At 38.9% G+C, this 21,561-nt stretch overlaps 1 protein-coding gene and 1 pseudogene across 1 annotated transcript; one reads left to right on the top strand and one right to left on the bottom strand.

Moving 5' to 3' along the window:
* Positions 1-6,282: 6,282 nt before the first annotated feature.
* On the bottom strand, positions 6,283-10,503 carry LOC130851854 (formin-2-like). The gene is made up of 4 exons (XM_057732556.1): positions 10,484-10,503; positions 8,604-9,824; positions 7,771-8,348; positions 6,283-7,727 (listed from the first exon to the last, which is right to left on the bottom strand). Exons 1-4 carry the CDS (start codon positions 10,501-10,503, stop codon positions 6,283-6,285), a joined length of 3,264 nt encoding a protein of 1,087 aa, XP_057588539.1.
* LOC130852147 (cilia- and flagella-associated protein 20-like) lies at positions 10,342-11,534 on the top strand (annotated as a pseudogene).
* The last annotated feature ends 10,027 nt before the right edge of the window (positions 11,535-21,561 follow it).

The raw sequence follows: 21,561 nt of genomic DNA, 5'->3' as shown, positions 1-21,561 counted from the left end.
TTTCTTTATTCATTTGTTGATGGACACTTAGGTTGTTTCATGTCTTGGCTATTGTGAATAATACTGCAATAAACATGGGAGTGAAAATATCTCCTTCATTTGTATATATACCCAAAAGTGGGATTCCTGGATCATACAGAAGTTCTTTCTTTAATTTTTTGAGGAAACTCCACACTGTTTTCCATAATGAATGTACAAATTTATATTTCTACTAATAGTGTACAAGGGTTCCCTTTTCTCCATACCCTCACCAACACTTAATTATCTCTTGTCTTTTTGATAATAGCCACTGTAACAGGTGTGAGATGATATCTCACTATGGTTTTGATTTGCATTTTCCTGATGATTAGTGATGTTAAGCACCTTTTGATATATTCATTGACCAGTTGTATATCTTCCTTGGAAAAATGTTTACTCAGGTAATTTGCCTATTTTGTAATTGGATTATTTGTTTTTTTGCTATTGAGTTGTATGAGTTCCTTACATATTTTGTATATTAACCCCTTTTCACATATGTGGTTTGCAAATATTTTCTCCCATCTCACAGGTTGCCTTATTTTTCTTATTCATGTGTGGTGAATATTATTGCTTTTGTTTCTTTGGGATCTTGTAGTATTATATACTACTATAATTTTTAAATTTGCCTTTAGATATTCTTTATGAATAATTGAATATGGCTTCTACCCAGTAACTTGAGAATATAATGAAAAGTTTGTTGCCAGTGTCTATTCTTCTCACTATGTATAGTTACAACAGGCACAGAGGCTTTTATTTTATCCTAAGTTGAGCACTGTAAGGGATCCTGACTGGTGGTGTGCTGGGTTACTTACTATTTGTAAACAAAAAATATAACATAAGGTTATCTTTCACTGTTTGTATTTCAACCTACATAAAAAGATTTGATGCCTTTGAGAAACTATTGTATTAGATCAGCCATTATTTAGAATTTTAAATTAGGAGTTTGGGGTTATCATATACACACTAGTATATATAAAATAATCAACAAGGACACTATACTCAATATTCTGTAATAACCTTTCAGAAAAGAATCTGAAAAAGAATGGATATATGTATAACTGAATAACTTTGCTGCACACCTGAAACTAGCACAACATTGTAAATAAACTATACTCCAATATAAAATAAAAATTAAATTTAAAAAAAGAATTTTAAATTTGAGGTCATTGCTCAATTATAGTCTGGCATCTAATTCAACACTGCAATTTTGATTTCTTAAATGACAGTTTACTGGATTGCTTTTAAGGGAGTTTTTACAACAAAGATGTATAAAAAATATATACTTGGAATATGCCAATTCTGATGTTTATAAAGGTCTAATAAAAGTCTTGATTTGGTGACACTGCATCACAACATATCCAGAGACTGAAGGGCAGATTCTATTATGTGTTGTCCATAAAACACAGGGACATCAGGTTCTTTCCAAAAGGTCAGTAAATAGCAGTGAGCACATCCTCAAAAACATTTTCATGTGTTCACGGCTGCCAACTAGTTCAGGAGTATTATCTGCTGCCCTACTTAGCATCATGGTTGTGGTGTGAGGAGTCTATAATACGAGGAAGTACACTAAAGACCATGTCTTTTCAAAGAGCATAACTTTTAAAAGATCATAGTGCACGCCTCCTAAAAAATTAAGATGTATATTGAATGTTTCAGAAGGTCTGAATAGCCCCTTCCTATTTCTTGCTGCTCCTTATACAAGTTTTATTTCAGAAATGCTTTTTACAAATTTTTAATGCTTAATTACAAATTAAAATTTAGTGAATTATACTTTGACATTTAATGAAATTTGTACATTTACCACTATATGTATAAGAAAATTTGCTAAAAACTAACACCCATAATCAACAAAACACCTATTTTTAGTAAAATAGTATTTATTAAAATACTTTAATATTTTTTAAGGAGCAAACTATAAATCAGATATATTGTTCAAATATTAAGGATTTAAAAGTGAGAGTGCTCTGCTCCTATAAAAGCATATCAAAGAGGAAAGAATGCAATTTTTGATATTTTATAGTTTAAAATTATTTAAATTATAATAATTTAAAAAGTTATTTTATTACAAGTACTGGGATTCATATAGTCTGGAAATATAATGCCTGGTGGTTAAGATATAAGTATTTGTTTGCATTATACTTTCTGAGACTTTGGATTTACTTACAATTGTCTAGAATAAACTTGAGGAAGAAAACACTGATTTTCAAATATAAGTAATGAGATTTTTCTATACCTCATTTTATGATTGTCCCCAAACCTCAAAAAGGTATATTCCATTATAGAAAAGAGTCAAAAGAGTTATTCCTGTGTCAGTTACTAATGTATTGATTCCCAGCTCCAAATTTACTCTCCTTTACTCTAGTTTGTGACATTAGAGATGGGCACTGTACACATTTCTATTTTTCTAGTATGGACGACAGCAGGCTTTGCTAATAGTAGCAAAAGGCCTCTGCAAGGCTAGAGTAGGGTAAAGGGACTGTCCTTCATTCTTTCAGTGTGCTCTTTTCTGAGTGATAGGCTATGCATTAGTGTGACATGTGTATGTATGTGGTTTGTGCATAGCCAGCAGTACACAACTCAGAGGCCCTCACAGTTAAGCTTTGTCAGTTTCCTTTGCAAATTTATTCTCTATTACAGAGTTGCACATTTCCATAGCAGCCATGGCCTCTAATGATATATCTGAATCTAGGACATAGATTGAGTATCTACCTGCCCTAAATTCCTTCCTAACATATTCTCTTGCAAACATAGTAGCTGCTTCCTACACCTCAGAGTCTTTGCTCTTTTCAGTAATTGCTTTTTATTAGTTAACAATTCCTTATATTAATTTTTCTGTTCAAATTACAGGTGTGGTTTCTGTTTCCTGACTGAACCCTGATTCATATTATTATGTTAAATAACATGTATGATGTAAAATGCCTACAGCTAGAAAGCTATGAAGTTAAGTTGTGATTTTAAAAGAAAATAATTGGCACTTTTTAAAGTCAGGGAAATAAGGATAAAATGTGAGCTGGAGACTGTTGGTCACAGATGTTGAAATTATCAGACAAGGTAGTTAAAATAACTATGATTAATATATTAAGGATTCTAATGGAAAAAGTAGGCAATATGCAAGACCATATGATTAATGCAAACAGAAAAAAGGGAACTAAAAGAAATAATCAAAAATAATTAGATAGATTATTTTTGATAGATCTAAGTTCATTTGTTTGAACTTATCTACAAAACAGAAATAAAGTTACAGATGTAGAAAACAAACTTATGGTTACCAGGGGCTAAGGGGTAGGGAGCAATAAATTGGGAGATTGGGAGTGACATATACATGCTACTGTATATAAAATAGGCAACTAATAAATTTGTACTATATAGCACTGGGAACTCTACTCAATACTCCGTAATGGCCTATATGGGAAAAGAATCTAAAAAAGAGTGGATGTGTGTGTGTGTGTGTGTATAACTGATTCACTTGCTGTATACCTGAAACTAACATAACATTGAAAATCAACTATACTCCAATAAAAATTTTTAAAAAATAAATAAAAGAAATAAAGAATAGAGTAATAAAAGTGAAGAATGCCTTTGATGGGCTCACAGCAGATGCAACACAGCTAAGGAAAGAATCAGTGATGTTGAAGTTAGGTGAATATAGAAATTTCTCAAATGAAACAAAGAAAAAAAAACAATGAAAGGAACAGAATAGAATAGCCAAGAACTGTGGGATGGTACACAAATGTGTAACACACATACATGTATTATATTATATATAATATATATTATATATGTTATTACATTATATATTATATATAATATGTGCATACAACTGGGATATCAGTACAAGAAGAAAGAGAATGGGGAAAATGTGAATTAATAATGGTTAATAACCTTCAAAAATTAATGACAGACACCAAGCCACAGATATAAGTCGCTCAGAAAACATGAAACAGGATTAAAAAAGCAAAAACCCTAGGCATATGATATTTAAATTTCAGAAAAGTAAAGACAAAGAGAAAATCTTGAAGAAAGTTGGTCAAGGAGTGGGACAAGGATAACAATCTATCATCAGACTTTTCATTAGATACCATACAATCAAGAGGAGAGTATACTGAACTCTTTAAAATGTTGAAAGAAAAAGCTACTGCATTAGAATTATTCTTCATGAGTGAAGAAAAATGATGACTTTTCAGACAAACAGAAACCTAGGAAATTTATTGCCAGCAGATCTGCTCTATAAGAGGTATTAAAAGCTGATAATATAAACTGCCCGTGAGTATATAGAACGCAGAACCTTTCATTCATTGCTGGTGGAAATGCAAAATGATTCACCTATTTTGGAAGACTTTAGCAGTTTCTTACAAAGCTAAATGTAAACTTACCAAACTATCTATCCAGCAATGACACTTCTAGATATTTATTTTACTGATTTGGAAACTTGTGGTTACACAAAATCCTGCATGTGTGGCTTTATTCACAGTTGCCAAAAGCTGGATGCAATCAAGATGTCTTTCAATAGGTGAATAGACAAATTGTGGTCCATCTATAAGATGGAATACTCTTCAGTGATAAAATGGAATGAACTATCAAGTCAACAAAAAAAAAGGATGAGTCTGAAATGCGTATTGCTAAGGGAGAGGAACCAATTTTTTTTTTTTTTTTTTTCAGACACAGATGATCTAATTTAATTCCACCCATGTGAAATATTTTGCAAGTATCTTTAGGGTGATACATACACAATAGGCACAGAACTCTTTTATTATTCCTTTTATTTTCATATAAATTAACGTCCTAGAAAAATTAAAATAGAAACACTAAATACAGTATTGCACATAGCGATCTCTGTTAAATGCCCTATTATATCATTGAAGAAGGTCATGTACACATGGAGGGACCGAAGGAGACAGGAAGATGGCAGAACAGCAACCCGAGAGCCACTACTATGTCTGTGCACGTCAACTACAGACTGAAAGGTAAGGACCATACTTTACATAAATACAAACATAGTTATGATTCATATTTTCTTTTTAAGTTGTTTCCATAATTGGTTTGCAATAGCAACACATTCTCCCCTTTATTCACAGCTGTACCCCAAGACATACCATTAAAAGAACTTTTTAAAAAAATCTATTAATGTTAGGCAAAATCATCATAATGCATCAGGAGCTGACTTTAAAATACTCTCAGAAAGAGTGGAAGATTTACTCTTTTCCTCTCAAACTAAAACAAAATCTTTTCCTAGGCTCCTTTAGATCATAAATCTTTGCATACTCATAGCTTTTAGTCAACTGCCATAACACATACAGACAATCCCAATAAGGTCACAATACTCAGGCAGCTGGGTTTAATTCACAAGTTCTAGGTAGATGCCAATCCATCTAAAAGTTACTCTTTTTTTTGCCAACAGTTAGTCATGTTTGGCAATTTTATGAGCATCATTTATTTAAATTCCTTAAAAGTACTGTGTCATTTTCTTTGTGATGGGCAATGGTAAAAGTTACAGAGAGGCACAACTTTAGTTTAATTGACCTTTGCTGAAGATTGGCTTAATGGAGGGTCCCAAATGACATCGTTGATAAACGCCCTTATTAAACTTAAAATTCTGATTCCTGCTTATATTAAATGATTTATAGGAAAGGTTTTCCTTTTGCTATATTTTTTTTCTATTCATTATCTGACGAGTTAAAAAAGTGATAATCTTCTTTCACAAATATATAGTTACAGAGACCAACCCAAGAGCTGGGAAAGCCTTGACTATGACATATATAAATGGTACTTCGATTTTAAAATAGAAATTTTATATGTAGACATGAAACTGATACAAACAATTCACTAGAAATAACATTTTAACCATAAATCTAAATGCAGTGACGTGGAGTACTGGTCGTCAGTAGAAAGGAACGTGTTTGGCTGTGACAGGGATATTCTCACATCAGTAAATTGGAGGTTACTGTTTAGCATGTTCAGAATTAATGCAGATACTGCCTCTTACACATGCTGTTTTGGTTTCTTGGTAAAATACCATAAACTTTTACAAAAAGAAAAGGTGTTACATTCTCCACTGGCCTACTGCTTTGCCTTTTTTTTTTTTTTTTTCTTTGGAACATACAATAGAATTCAACCATCAGTGAACTGTCTGGAAAACACAAAGATTATTATGCAAGAGGCCAAGAAGAAAAATGATCAAAATGATGAGTTTCCCTCCTGCCCTCAGGCTGGCTGAATTCTGTGGAAGTGGCTGCAGTGACTCATTTTCGTTCTGCTTTTCACTGTTCAGGTTTTCATACTTATTTTTGCTTTAATTCCAGAGTCATGTCTTGGTTTTATTTTATAAAGTGATTTTCCCTTTTTCTGCCTACACACCTCTTCAGCTTCTTTTACTCTCTCTTGTAGAATAAGTTTGTTCTCTTTCTTCCAAAAATCTTTAAAGTCAGAGCTGAATTCATGCCAGATACTGAAGAAAACATTTGGGGACACCTCCTTCTCTCCAAGTTTTGGTCTCATGAAGAAATAGGCTGTAGTCTCCAAAAAGCATTTATGAGTCTCTGTCAGTGAGTTCTCCTCTACTTCTTGGTCAATTTTAGCTTGAATAATAAATTGTTCCATGTTTTCTTTGAAAGGCTGGATGTGCTCTTCTGAGGACACCTGGTACACTTTTCCTGCTTCAACCTCACAGGCTCTCAAGTCTTTCTTGAGTTTTCTGAGGTCTTTTTGAAAATCTTCAAATTTCATCTGTGAGGCCTGAAAGAGGTCCTGGGGTTCGGGCAGTGAAAACACACACTGCTCCTTCCCGGCATCCTCATCAAAATTGCGAAGATAATAGGACACGATATATGACAAAAGGCTTCTGCTATTGTCACTGCTTTTGACGTCTTTCAGCTTCGGAAGAATGTCTAACCCGAAACCATCTGCCTGTCCCCGAGTCTTATTTCCACCATTCATGTAGTTGTCAAAGGCAAGAACCAAACCCAAAACCTGCATGACCCCTGAGCCATTTTTTAATGTCTCACACAACTTCTGTAGCAGCTCCAGTTTGCGCCGAATTGAGCAAATGCTTTCTGAAAATGTGGACTGAAACAGGATGCAAAAGACTCGCTCTGAAAAGTTGGGGATTAGTGACAGTTTGTAAAGGAACTGCTCAGGTTTGTCCAGAGATTTGGTGTTTTCCTTGTCTTTGGAGGTCCGGCCGTGCTTTTCAATTTTTTCCAGTTCATCGGACTGTGCTCTATTCTCATAAAGAGCTTGAAGGGTCTCCAGGTCAACCACAGAATTGTCCAAGTTCACCACAGCATGTTGTATATCTTTCATATCTAAGTGAAGGCTAGACATCAATATTCCAACTGCTTGTGACCTTTTGTTGCTTAGTAACTTGACAACTTGTTTAGCCTTGGTCTTTGTGATGGTGTCAGAAATCGGTTTCTTCCTTTCCTTTACAGTAGATTTAGAAAATAATTCCTCAAATTCATGACAATCTATGGATGGCTCTTCGATTTTTTCCCAAATAAGTGAAGCACTGGAGTCTCTTTTACTGTGCAGTTGAATTCTGGTCCAATACAGAGGCTTCATTGGCCGACAAGGCTCTATTGGCTGCTTTCTACTCCCTTTGTCCTGGTTCAACCCGAATCCAAACAAGCCAGTTGGCAATGGAGGAGGAAGAAATCCACACGCCTGCGGTGCCGGTAAAGTGCTACTCCCAACTTGTGGTGGGAGAGGAAGGCCTGATCCAGGAGGCAGAGGGGGTGGTGGTGGGGGGGGGGGCACCTGTTCCAGGAAGGGGAGGAGGGGGAGGGGCTAGAGGAGGTGGAATCCCCACACCAGGCAAAGGAGGAGGTGGAACAGGAGGTATTCCTTCACCTGGCAGAGGAGGGGGAGGAGGTATTCCCATACCAGGAAGAGGCGGGGGAGGAGGAATACCCACTCCAGGAAGAGGGGGGGCAGGAGGTATTCCTTCACTGGGGAGAGGGGGGGCAGGAGGAATTCCCATACCAGGAAGAGGTGGGGGAGGAGGTATTCCCACTCCAGGAAGAGGGGGAGCAGGAGGAATTCCCACTCCAGGAAGAGGTGGGGCAGGAGGTATTCCCACTCCAGGAAGAGGGGGAGCAGGAGGAATTCCCACTCCAGGAAGAGGTGGGGCAGGAGGTATTCCAACTCCAGGAAGAGGGGGAGCAGGAGGAATTCCCACTCCAGGAAGAGGCGGGGGAGGAGGTATTCCCATACCAGGAAGAGGGGGAGCAGGAGGAATTCCCACTCCAGGAAGAGGCGGGGGAGGAGGTATTCCCATACCAGGAAGAGGGGGAGCAGGAGGAATTCCCACTCCAGGAAGAGGTGGGGCAGGAGGAATTCCCACTCCAGGAAGAGGTGGGGCAGGAGGAATTCCCACTCCAGGAAGAGGGGGGGCAGGAGGAATTCCCACTCCAGGAAGAGGGGGGGCAGGAGGAATTCCCTCTCCAGGAAGAGGTGGGGCAGGAGGTATTCCCACTCCAGGAAGAGGGGGGGCAGGAGGTATTCCCACTCCAGGAAGAGGGGGGGCAGGAGGTATTCCCACTCCAGGAAGAGGGGGGGCAGGAGGAATTCCCTCTCCAGGAAGAGGGGGGGCAGGAGGAATTCCCTCACCAGGCAAAGGTGGGGGACGGGGTGGCACCATCTCTGGACCCGGCAGAGGGGAAGGTGAGGGACCCGCTGGGCTGGGCAGCAAAGGCCCAGGTGCGGCAGGGGGAGGGCGCGGTGGGGGAGCCGCAGTGCCCAGGCCAGGCATCGGGTGGGAGGACTCCGGAGGCAGAGGCGGCGCAGGGGGGATGTTACGGCCGTTTTCAGAAGATGGGAAAGCAGAGTACTCGTGGCTGGTTCCAGACTCCGTGTGAAGAGAAGGATGGGAAGGCTGTGAGCCGGCCTGTCCTTGACCGTCAGACCAGGGCAGTGATGCAGGGGGCGGAAGCTGGAGGGGCTGATGTGCGTCGAGCTGAACTGATATCCGCCTTGGAGACACGACCAAAGAAATCTCTGAGCAGAATTTGGTCTGAGGTCCCGGAGGTGAGGATGTCCCGGCTGAATCTCCAACTGCGGCGCCAGGCAGGACGCCCACGGGAGGAGGTGGCAGCGTCCCACCCTCCTCTGTCGGGGATGTCTGGATGGACTTTGCCTGTAAAATCCTTTGATGCCCTACGTCCTTTTCTCCCAACCTGAGAGCTTCGAGACACACGTCTCTGGCGGGGGCCGCCTCTGAGTCTGCGGCCGGGTACTGCTTCTCTAGCTCAGCTATTTTGGTCCTCAGATCCTCAATGGTCTGCTCCAGCTGCTGAATGACAGTGGCCTGATCCTCAGACTTCATGTCACAAACTTCCTGCTGAGCAGCATCTGAACATTTTTTCGGAGTTTCTAAAACAGCAGATTGAGACTCTGTGTCAGCATCCTTGGGCCTGTGCTCTTGGTCAGGAGGTTTCGACGGTGGCCAAGCAGCTGGGGCTCTCCTGGGAAACTGCCCTTCTATATAATCCAGTGAGTGTGTGGGCTGACTAACTGCAGCCCAGGTGTAAAGTTGATCTTGCGAACACCCCTCGGTCCAGACTCCACCCAGAAAGGCGTCTCTAAAACACTCCTCTGCCGAGTTTAGGTCTGTGCTCTGTGATCTTGGCACCCATGCTTGGCACAGTGCTTCCTGGGAGCATTCAGTAGTGGAAACTGTCCGCTGGAAACTGGCTTTGCTAACAGCTCGAGAAGCTTGAAGTTCGACATGTTGCACGAATGTTAATAAACACAAGGCTAAGTAAGGGCTTTCTAATCTGGTAGAGCAGAGCTTCTGATCCACCAGGAGGCATCTAGGTTTAGGTTCATTTTTCCCTGTTAGACCTCTTGTCTGAATATGGACATTTCTTCTGGTCAGTGGCTGAGGTTTCAAATGACGGGGGGCTCTGGGCACCTACACTGCTGCCGTGGGCCTCGCCCTGCCTGCCAGTGAGAGCTGCACATGCCTAGGCACCAGCAAAGATGGGGCCCTTTGGGGGCAAAGTAACTTTTTCTGATGTGCTGTTGCTTGGGAGGGCCCAGGTATTATGGTCAGCTTCTTCACTCTAATTTCTGGAAAAAGTTCATCTCGGTCTCAGTTTAGAGGGAAATTTGACAAAACCTTCATTTGAGGGACCCGATGATGGTGGTCTCACTGGTGATACCAAGAAACTGATTTCCTTATATTAAGTGCACTTCATGTATTTCTAATAAGATGACTTTCCAGAAAGTGACATTTGTTATGTTCTGGCTTTTAAAAGGTGAAATATAAATAAATTTCATAATTTATCCAAAAAAAAAAAAAAAAAAAAAGAGTTGCTGTGGTTTCTGTGTTGAGGTGACTTAGTGTGTCTGGGCGCTGAAGTTCACGGACGTAGCGTCCCGCGTCTAAGGCTAGTTGTCTGTGGCTGCCGATCGGGACGTCAGGAGCGCAGCGTCCCTTCTTCGGACCGGGGCCGGCCCCCTGTTTTACCTTGACCACTTGGCGCTCATATTTAGGTCGGCTTCGGCGCGGCTGAGGAGAAGGCCGCCGGCGAGATGTTCAAAAACACGTTCCAGAGCGGCTTCCTCTTCATCCTCTACAGCATCAGCAGCAAGCCCCTGCAAATCTGGGACAAAAAGGTGCGGAATGGCCACATCAAAAGAATCACTGATAATGACATCCAGTCCCTGGTGTTAGAGATTGAAGGAACAAATGTCAGCACCACATATATCACGTCCTGCAGACCCAAAGAAGACACTGGGAATTAAACTTCCCTTCCTTGTCATGATTATCAAAAACCTGAAGAAATATTTTACCTTTGAAGTACAAGTACTAGATGACAAGAATGTGCGTCGGCGGTTTCGGGCAAGTAACTACCAGAGCACCACCCGGGTCAAACCCTTCATCTGTACCATGCCCATGCGGCTGGATGACGGCTGGAACCAGATTCAGTTCAACCTGTCAGACTTCACTCGGCGGGCATATGGCACAAATTACATTGAGACCCTCAGGGTGCAGATCCATGCAAACTGTCGTATCCGGCGGGTTTACTTCTCAGACAGACTCTACTCAGAAGACGAACTGCCAGCAGAGTTCAAACTGTATCTCCCAGTCCAGAACAAGGCAAAGCAATAACTGGAATGCTACTCAAGGGATAGACCCTGGATGTGACTCTTAGTTTAAAAAGGAAATTATCTGGAGGACAATGCAAAAAACAAATATTTATATTAGTTCACTGTGCTGTGGTTCTTTTACCTACCACTTGGCGTCCCTTGTTGTGGACACCAGTGACCATGCCATGCATTGTAAGTACAGTGGGGAATAAGCCGTCCTTTGATCCGTGAATGCTGGAATTTATCTTGCTGCCTGGCTCAGTGTGTGGGGAGATAAATTTACCATGAACTTACAGAATTAAAGATGTCTCATAAGGCAATTTCAGACCAATATTTCTTCCTACAGTTTGTTCTTTGTTTTATATATTATCTAAATATATGTATATGCTGTGTAATACTCATAATCTGGAAATGAATAAAATGTTATATTCCTGGTTTGTAAAAAAAAAAAAAAAAAAAATCGAGGGGGGGGGCGTCAGGGAAGGGAGGGAGTATGGGGATGTGTGTATAAAAACAGTTGATTGAGCCTGGTGTACCCCCCAAAAAAATAAAATAAAATAATAATAATAAAAAAAAAAAAAAGAAGACTACATATTTTATTATTCTATTTATATGACATTCTGGAAAAGCAAAACTATAGAGACAGCAAATAGCTCGGTGATTGCAGGGGCTCGGGGGGAAGGAGGGAAAGGTAAAAGCTACGGAATTTATTAGGTAGAACAACTCTGTATCATACTGGATGCATGGCACTATACATTTGTCAAAACCCATAGAACCTTAGACCACAAAGAGTGACCCTTAATTATATGCAAATAATTTAAAAAATCAATTAAGAGATTGGGCAACCACAGGAGGAATGCAGACTATGATAAAATAATCTATTACAATGCATGACATAACATCACTGAGAGGGATGAAAAAAGAAAGATGCCAATATAGGAATCTCTGGAAATGAGTGGAACTCTAAGTCTAGGAACTGTACATGATCACTGTGCTCCATCATGTTTTGAGTGAGGGTATGGATTAACAATTCTGAAACCACTGTACATTTATACTGGAGTTGAACAAATAAGAAGGTGGATGGCAGATAAGAGCCAGCTTTCTTATTGTTGGAGTGAGGGTTACTGATAAACAAGGGGTGAGGGAGAGTCTAGAAGAAACCATGTGGTACTGGGTGAAAATCTGAGATTTCAGTATGAACTCATGTTTACCTTAATATAGATATAGATGGATATAGATATAGACATATGTATATTCACAGGTTAGCATACACTCATATATGTCCTAGCTCTGCCTGTTGGGAGAGACTAGAGGCAATGATGTTTCCATATCAGCAAGTACACCTAGCACCAGAGCTTGGTTCCTGATTTCATACACCAATAAAAGGAACTAGGGCATCTTGGAGAAAGAGCTGATTTTGAAGTTTCAGGCAGGGAATATATAAACAAGATGAGCCTGGAGCATCTGGCAGTGTCAGAAAGTAAGTGTCCCAAACAAAATAAAACCACACTGAGGTGGATGTGTCAAAGGGATATATGAGCCAATTGAAAGAGCCCCAATGGACAATCTGGAACAATTTGAACCTGGAGCTTCTTGCGTCAGAAAGTAAGGAGTGCTTAAAAAAAACAGAATGCTGGGGGTATTTCAAAGGTATTTCATTTGACAAGAATCAACTGAAAAGCTCCCAATGCCAAAGCTAGAAATTTTGAGCAATAAAATAAAGAACACAGTATTGGCTTATAACCTAAAGTACAAAATAAATATCCAATATAAATACATTAATGAATAATGAGTAAATGAATGAATGGAGAGAACAGAAAAACTTCCTTGCAGAATTCCAAATAATTTATGTAGATATCCTCCTTTGTCTTGGTCTGTTGGGGCTGCTATAACAAAAAACCACAATGATTTATAAATGGATGGCTTATAAACAACAGAAATTATTTCTCACAGTTTTGGAGGCTGAAAGTCCAAGATCAAGGTGCCAGTGCAGTCAGGTGAGGGCTGTCTTTCGGGGTGCAGACTTCTCATTTTATCCTTACATGGTGAAAGGGAATAGGGAGCTCTATGTGCTCTTTTATAAGACCACTAATCTCATTCATGAGGGCTTCACTGTCATGACTAAAGAAATACTTCAGGGGAATCCCCTGGTAGTCCAATGGTTAGGACTTGGTACTTTGATTGCCATGGCTTGAGTTCAATCCCTGATCAGGGAACTAAGATCCCACAAGCTGCTTGGTGTGGCCAAAAAAAAAAAAAAAAAAAAAAAGGAAGTAATTCCCAAAGGCACCATCTACTAACATTACCACCTTTGGGGGTTAGGATTTCAAGATAAGAATTGTGGGATGGCATAAACATTTAGACTATAGCACTTCAACCTCTCACTCCTTGAATGCGGCATGCACATAATGACTTTTAATAAGTACATTATGAAAATGGGGAAAAAAGGGGAGCTTTACTGCAGAAAAAAAATGATAAACACTACCGCAAGGCTAACATAATAAATAAATGATTTTAGTAGCATGTCCCTTTGATATGATGTGATGAGAATATCACTTTACCCCTGTAGTTTTCCTCCCAAGTTCTCGTAACTCCTACATAACCATGAGAAAAACAGCAGGCAAATCCAAATTGAAGAACATTCTACAAAATGCCTAACCTATATTCCTAGAAATTCTTAAGGTGATCAAAAACAAGAAATGTCTAAAAAGGTGTCACAGCCAAGACAAAGCTAAGGAGATGTGACAACTAACATGTTATCCTGAATGGAATCCTGGAACAGAAAGAGGACGCTGTACACAAAAATAAGGAAATCAATAAAGTATTGTCTTCAGATACTGAAACTTAAAAATAAGGCAGCCAATAAAGTATTAGTTTCAGATGTTAATAATGTATGAGTATTAATCTTTGTTAGTTGTGAAAACATACCATAGTAATGTTAACAATAGAGAAACTGGGCCTGGGGTAATGAAGAACTCTGTAATATTCTTTCAACATTTGTCTACATCCACATCTATTCAGAAATTAAAAATTTATCTAAAAATTCAGTTTGTAGCCTAAAGCCTAAGGTTTTAATTAAGTAGCAAAAATCTCGATTGATCCTCAATTATAAATCTTACTTAATAGTTATTTCAATTAATAATAATCTTTTTTTGGGTCAGATTTAACTAAAGGACATTAATGATAGAGTCAGAATATCTTTTTGCAACATTTGGCAGGACACAGGATTTTACCAATGTTTAGAAGACAGGTGGGCATATCTGCTGCCAATTTGAAAACAAAATTGGAATCTAACTGGTAGAAATACTACTTAGGTGAAATGGCTATATGTAAGAAAATATCAGCAAAAAATCACGTCAAACCTCACTTCTGTGTATCAATTTATATTTAAATTGAAAGTTGTCATTTAACAACTTAAAATACAAGACGCCCAGTTAAATTTGAATTTCAGATAATGAGTAAAATTTAAGAAAATGTATGTCCCAAACAGTAAATGAGATACACTCACACTAAGAAAATCTCCGTTTATCTAAAATTCAAATGTAACTGGTTCTCCTGTATTTTATCTTGCAGCCCGATTTCAACTAAAAAAATGTCCAGGAAGAAGCCAAGTATATGTTTGTTAACAACAGCAGAAACTTTCTGTAGATCACTGTACAATTTAAGCAGCACAATTACCAAGAATATTTGCTTTGGATATTAAACCCTTTGATTTGAATCCCTCCTATTTCATTAATTAATTGTTTACTTTTGGACAAATTACTTATGCCTTTATTCTGAAGTTTCCTTTTCTGTAAATGGTCACCATGAAAGAGTTGATATTCAAAAGACAGATGTGCATATCTGTGGCCAATTTGAAAAAAAGTTGTCTGTATTAAATCTCAATTCACTTGGAATTATGCTTAGAATTACACACAGGGACAGAATAACAGCATCGTGATGGAATTTTATATAGAATAAGCCAATGCCACTCAATTAGAATGTTCAATTTCTTCCTTTCACTCTTAATAGACTAAGCTTTTTTGCAAGCACTATGTAACAAGAATTCTGCTACTACTCTTGCCTTTCTCAGAAACTTTAAAAGACCATTATATTAGAAGTCTTCTCTCATTATTCTGCATTTAAATATAAAATGTAAATTTTCTGATGAAAAATATTTCCAGAAAAAAATACAAGACACATTGTTTATGGGAATTCTGAGGCAATGGCTTATTTTTGCTTTGAACCACATGAAAGAGTCATTTTTGTAGGTAAAAAATGGCAGTTTCATGTGGTTCAAAGTCATATGATTAAGTATATCTATAGTCTTATCTTTGTATTATAATTATTTAGTATATCATAATTAAAGTTCTGAAGAATAATGTTGTTTTTATTGTTTGCTATATACGTTTCTGTTATTGTGAAGCATTTTAATACAATTTTGTAGCTAATTGACTTCCAAGTAGTTCTATTTTATTTTGTGTCATTATATTATTATTATTATTGTCAATACTTAAATTGATAATTTTTTCTTTGGATTCAAATCCTTTAGAATTTACTCATATCTTTAGATATGGATTCATAGTTGATAAAAATGCAAAATTGAGGCAAAGAAAATTTGTAATAAAGATGTGACTCCTAGCTATATTGTAATAATACTGATAACTTTATTTTTCATAGCAATGCAGTTCTTAACTGTACTAAACCCATCAACCCATATGGTACCTAGTGAGGCAGATAATTAGAATTTATGTTTCATAGCTATGGCAGGGAGTTAAAACAATCTACCTTAGGATACCACTTAGGACAGAAGTGGAATTAGAATTAAGAAGTAGTTTGGTGAACTTGAACCTAAACTTAAGTAAAATATATCAAAAACACATTGTATATTTAGTTTGTCTTCAAAAAGAAACTGACAACTGTGTGGTGAGTAGGGTTTTGTAGTTAAAAGAATCACTTAAATGTGAAATTTCCATGTGGAATACATTCGCTCTCAATGCCTAGGTATTTTTGTGTGCAAATTTTGTCAAAATGTACTGCTTAGTAAGAAGGGGACATGAAAGGATTCAATGAAAAGATATGTCCAGAGCTCCTCTGACATTCATCCCATGCTCAAACAAGAGGGTCTGGCAGTTTGCTTCCTTGAAAAGTTCTCTGAACCAACCATGTTTCTAGAAGCCATTTTTGTTTGTTTATTTGTTTGTTTGTTTTTTCCTTATATTGAGCTGAAGTCTTTATATTTTTAAGGTTGCCAGATAAAATGCAAGATGCCCATGCAATATCTGGTACATAGTTATACTAAAATGATTTATTATTTATTTGAGGTTCAGATTTAACTGGGCATCCCATATTTTTATTTGATAAATCTGGCAATCTTATCTTTCCACTTATTGGCTGAAGGACACATGAGAGCAACAGAGTGCAAGTCCACTTTTTCTTCCTTATGCTATTCACGCATTCATTTATGCATCTGTTTATTCATCTACCACAATTCTAAACAGCAAACTTTGTACCAGATCCTAAATGTAGAAATGGATATTAAAAATCTCTACCCTGAGAAGTGAGTAAGTCAAATAAGCAGTCATAGCCAGTGTGATCGGTGGTATGATGGAAGTACATCTAGTGTTCTTAAGTTTCACAAAGGGACCTGACTATCATGGGTGAGGTTGAATGTCAAGAAAACCTTCAAAGAGGAAAAGGCCTCTGATTAGAGCAGTTGTAGTCAATGTAGACAGGAGTAGGAAGATCAACATGAAAGGCAAGCTCGAACCTAGAAATGGATAATGATTTGCATGCAGATTGAAGTGAATGAAAGTGACATGCATATGTTTGAAGAAGGCTTCTTCCATCTGTGTTTTCTTTTCGAGACTAACCAGTATTTAATTTTTTTATTATTTATTACCATATAATTTCAAGATTTTTCTTTACTTCTAAAATTACTCTCATTTGTCAAAAGTGCAGTTTTAAAACTGGATGAAATATCTCATATACCTGGAATGCCTCTAGAGACTTCCTTGAAAATAGTACTATTAAATCTGTTTCTTACACTCCCAAACTCATTCTATGAGGCCATCACCACCCTGATACCAAAACCAGGCAAAGATGTCACAAAAAAAGAACATTACAGGCTAATGTCACTGATGAATATACATGCAAAGATCCTCAACAAAATACTAGCAAACAGAATCCAACAGCACATTAAAAAGATTGTACACCATGATCAAGTGGGGTTTATCCCTGGAATGCAAGGATTCTTCAATGTAAGCAAATCAATCAATGTGATACATCATATCAACAAATTGAAGGATAAAAACCATATGATCATCTCAATAGATGCAGAAAAAGCTTTTGACAAAATTCAACATCGATTTATGATAAAAACTGTCCAGAAAGTGGGCAAAGAAGGAAGTTACCTCAAAATAATAAAAGCCATATATGACAAACCAAAAGCCAACATCATTCTAAATGGTGAAAAACTGAATGCATTCCCTCTAAGGACAGGAACAAGACAAGGGTGCCCACTTTCACTACTATAATTCAACATAGTTTTGGAATTTTTAGCCAGAGCAATCAGAGAAGAAAATGAAATAAAAGGAATCCACATTGGAAAAGAAGTAAAGTTGTCACTCTTTGCAGCTGACATGATATTATACATAGAAAACCCTAAAGATTCTACCAGAAAACTGCAAGCACTAATTGATGAATTTAGTAAAGTAGTAGGATACAAAATTAATGCACAGAAATCTCTTGTATTCCGATACACTAACAAAGAAAGAGCAGAAAGAGAAATTAAAGAAACACTCCCATTTACCATTGCAATAAAAAGGATAAAATATCTAGGAATAAATCTGCCTAAGGAGGCAAAAGACCTGTAAGCAGAAAACTATAAGACACTGATGAAAGAAATCAAAGATGATACAATCAGATGGAGAGACATACCACGTTCTTCGATTGGAAGAATCAACATTGTGAAAATGACTATACTACCCAAAGCAATTTACAGATTCAGTGCAATCCCTATCAAATTACCAACAGCAATTTTCACAGAACTCAAACAAGAAATTTTATGATTTGCATGGAAATGCAAAGGACCCCGAGTAGCCAAAGCAATCTTTTTTTTTTTTTAATTTTATTTATTTATTTATTTATTATTTTTGGGGGGGTACACCAAGTTCAATCAACTGTTTTTATACACATATCCCCTTATTCCCTCCCTTCCTTGACTCCCCCACCCTCGAGTCACCCCACCCTCCCCACCCCAGTCCTCTAAGGCATCTTCCATCCTCGAGTTAGACTCCCTTTGTTATACAACAACTTCCCGCTGACTATCTATTTTACAGTTGGTAGTATATATATGTCTGTGCTACTCTCTCATTGCGTCTCAGCTTCCCCTTCACCCCCCGCCCCCTCCCATACCTCGAGTTCTCCAGTCCATTCTCTGTATCTGCGTCCTTGTTCTTGTCACTGAGTTCATCAGTACCATTTTTAGATTCCATATATGTGAGTTAGCATACAATATTTGTCTTTCTCTTTCTGACTTACTTCACTCTGTATGACAGATTGTAGTTCTATCCACCTCATTACATATAGCTCCATCTCATCCCTTTTTATAGCTGAGTAATATTCCATTGTATATATATGCCACATCTGCTTTATCCATTCATCTCTTGATGGGCATTTAGGTTGCTTCCATGTCCTGGCTATTGTAAATAGTGCTGCAATAAACATGATGGTACAAGTTTCTTTTGGGATTATGGTTTTCTTTGGGTATATGCCCAGTAGTGGGATTACTGAATCATATGGTAGTTCTATTTGTAGTTTTTTAAGGAACCTCCAAATTGTTTTCCATAGTGGCTGTACCAACTTACAGTCCCACCAACAGTGCAGGAGAGTTCCCTTTTCTCCACACCCTCTCCAACATTTGTGGTTTCCAGATTTTGTGATGATGGCCATTCTGATTGGTGTGAGGTGATACCTCATTGTGGCTTGGCTTGCATTTCTCTGATGATTAGTGATATTGAGCATCTTTTCATGTGTTTGTTGGCCATCTGTATGTCTTCTTTGGAGAAATGTCTATTTAGGTCTTCTGCCCATTTGTGGATTGGATTATTTGCTTTTTTGGTATTAAGCTTCATGAGCTGCAAAGCAATCTTAAGAAGGAAAGACGGAGTTGGTGGAATTAGGCTTCCTGACTTCAAACTATAATACAAGGCTACAGTGATCAAGAGAGTATGGTGGATGGGACTTTCTAGGTGGCACAGTGGTAAAGAATCTGCCTGCCAATGCAGCAGACACGAGTTTGATTCCTGCTCCAGGAAGATCCCACATGCCACGGAGCAACTAAGCCCATGCGCCACAACTATTGAGCCTGTGCTCTAGAGCCTGTGAGCCACAACTATTGAGCTCATGTGCTCATGTGCTGCAACTACTGAAGCCCACGTGCCTAGAGCCCATGCTCTACAACAAGAGAAGCTACTACAATGAGAAGCCTGAGCACCACAAAGAAAAGTAGCCCCCGCCTGCAGCAACTAGAGAAAGCCCATGTGCAGCAGCAAAGAGCCAACACAGCCAATAAAGAAATAAGATAAATAAATAAATTTATAAAAAAAAAAAAGAGAGAGTATGGTGGAGGTCAGAAAGATGGTGGCTAAGTAGAAGGACGTGAAATGCATCCCTCTCCACAGGTGCATCAGAAATACATGAAAAGATGCAATAATTCCACAGAGAACCAGCTGAACACCAGCAAATGACCTTGGAAACCAGAAAGGACTGCAAAGATTCCAACATAACTGGGTAGGACAGAGGGGAAAAAAAAAAGGAGAAAGAGGAGGAGAAGAAAGGACAGGTTCCACACCCTGGGACGGGGGGATTTGAAACAGATGGGAGACTGCCGAATTTGGGGAAACGTCCCTTATCTGATGGTGAAACCCCTTCTCCAATGGGGAACTTCCCTGGGTCAGAAGGGAGGCATTTGGGACTGTTCAAAGAGGGTGAAGCGGCTGAGCTGTGGCAGAAGGGAAAGAGTGAGAAACACACAGAGGGTCCGTACCATGGCTCCGTGTATCCAGACTGAGACATAGGTTCACAGCTGAACAGGGGGTCTGGGAGCTGGAATGTGGGAACTGGAGAACTGGTTCAGGGTGAGAAACATTGTTGGCAGTGGGGAGACGGACTGAGAGGACAGAAGGGAAGAAATCCGCAGTAGAGAGTGCCTACCATGGAAAGCTGGGCGGCCATGGTGGTGGCTCAATACTGCTGACTCACAAGCAGGGGCGAGGAGCCACGGGTGTAGCTTCTCTCTTGGCACCTGCAATGGACAAAGGAAGGACCCCTGTGGGCATAGCTAACACACTCAGGGATAACAAAGGCCACTGGGCGGGGCTGGCCTAGAGTGCCTGCAGCCAAGAGCCAAAAGTCCACAGAGTGGCCCAGCTCTGGAGACATTCTGCTTACACCTGAGCCACCGGCATCCCTCTGCAACAGGTACTGCCATGGCTGACTGAGCCACAGTGGCCCAGGCAGGGTGCCCTGGCAGAGTGGTAGCAGTGGGGAGGATCTGTGGTTGTAGTCGCTCTCTTGGCCTGAGCTGCTGGTCTCCCTCTGCAACAGGTATCTCCTGAGCCACCCAAGACACTGTGACCCAGGCAGGACACCACTGCTCACTCACCCCCAGGGGAAGGAGCCACTATTGTACCCTCTTTCTCCCCATACACTGGTGCTTACCGATGAACAATAAGGGAAGCTCTGCTGGTTGCAGAGTAATACAAAAAACCCAAGGTGGGTAGAAGGACACTTACAGCTGAGACCCCAAGGAAACAGAAATATTATTATTAATTCTATTGATCTGGTCCATTCTGGGGTCAGTTCTAGTTTTTTTATTATTATTATTTTTATTTTACTAATTACAACCTTAGTCCTAAGGGATCTACACATTTTATAACATTTTTTTATCCTATTTTTATTTTTAGCCTTTTAATATATTTCTATTTCTAGCTAAGTTTTTTATAGTGCTGACTGTATCTCTGCTACCTTCTTTTCATCTCTATCTTTTATACATTTCTATTTCTTCTTCTTTTCATATTTACAGTCACACTATGCTCTTCTGTTGCCCTGTTTTCTATCCTTTTTTATTTCTTTTATTTTAATATACTTATATGCAATATTATTGGTCTGTTCTGTTTCCTTGCTTTATTCTCCAGATGACACACTGCTTTGGTTTTTATTATTAGGTTTGTCTTTATCTTACTTCTAAGTATAATTGTCTGATTTTGTTCTGAGAATCTTCAGTCTGTCTGGTGGTACTCTCGCTCTTTATTACATTTGATCCTATCTTTCAAAATCTCCCTGGATTTGTGTTTGTGTGTGGGTTTTTTTTTTGTTTGTTTGTTTTTTGTTTTGGTTTTTAATGTCTGTTAGTTTTCTCTTTGATTGTCTGATGGCATACTGTGGTTCTTCTGTCAGGTCTTTCTAGTGCCG

The sequence above is a fragment of the Hippopotamus amphibius genome, chromosome 4 (genome assembly GCF_030028045.1).
Source record: "Hippopotamus amphibius kiboko isolate mHipAmp2 chromosome 4, mHipAmp2.hap2, whole genome shotgun sequence".
Taxonomy (NCBI): Eukaryota; Metazoa; Chordata; class Mammalia; order Artiodactyla; family Hippopotamidae; genus Hippopotamus; species Hippopotamus amphibius.
The sequence above is the reverse complement of the archived record's forward strand: the minus strand, read 5'-3'. Positions and strand labels throughout refer to the sequence as shown.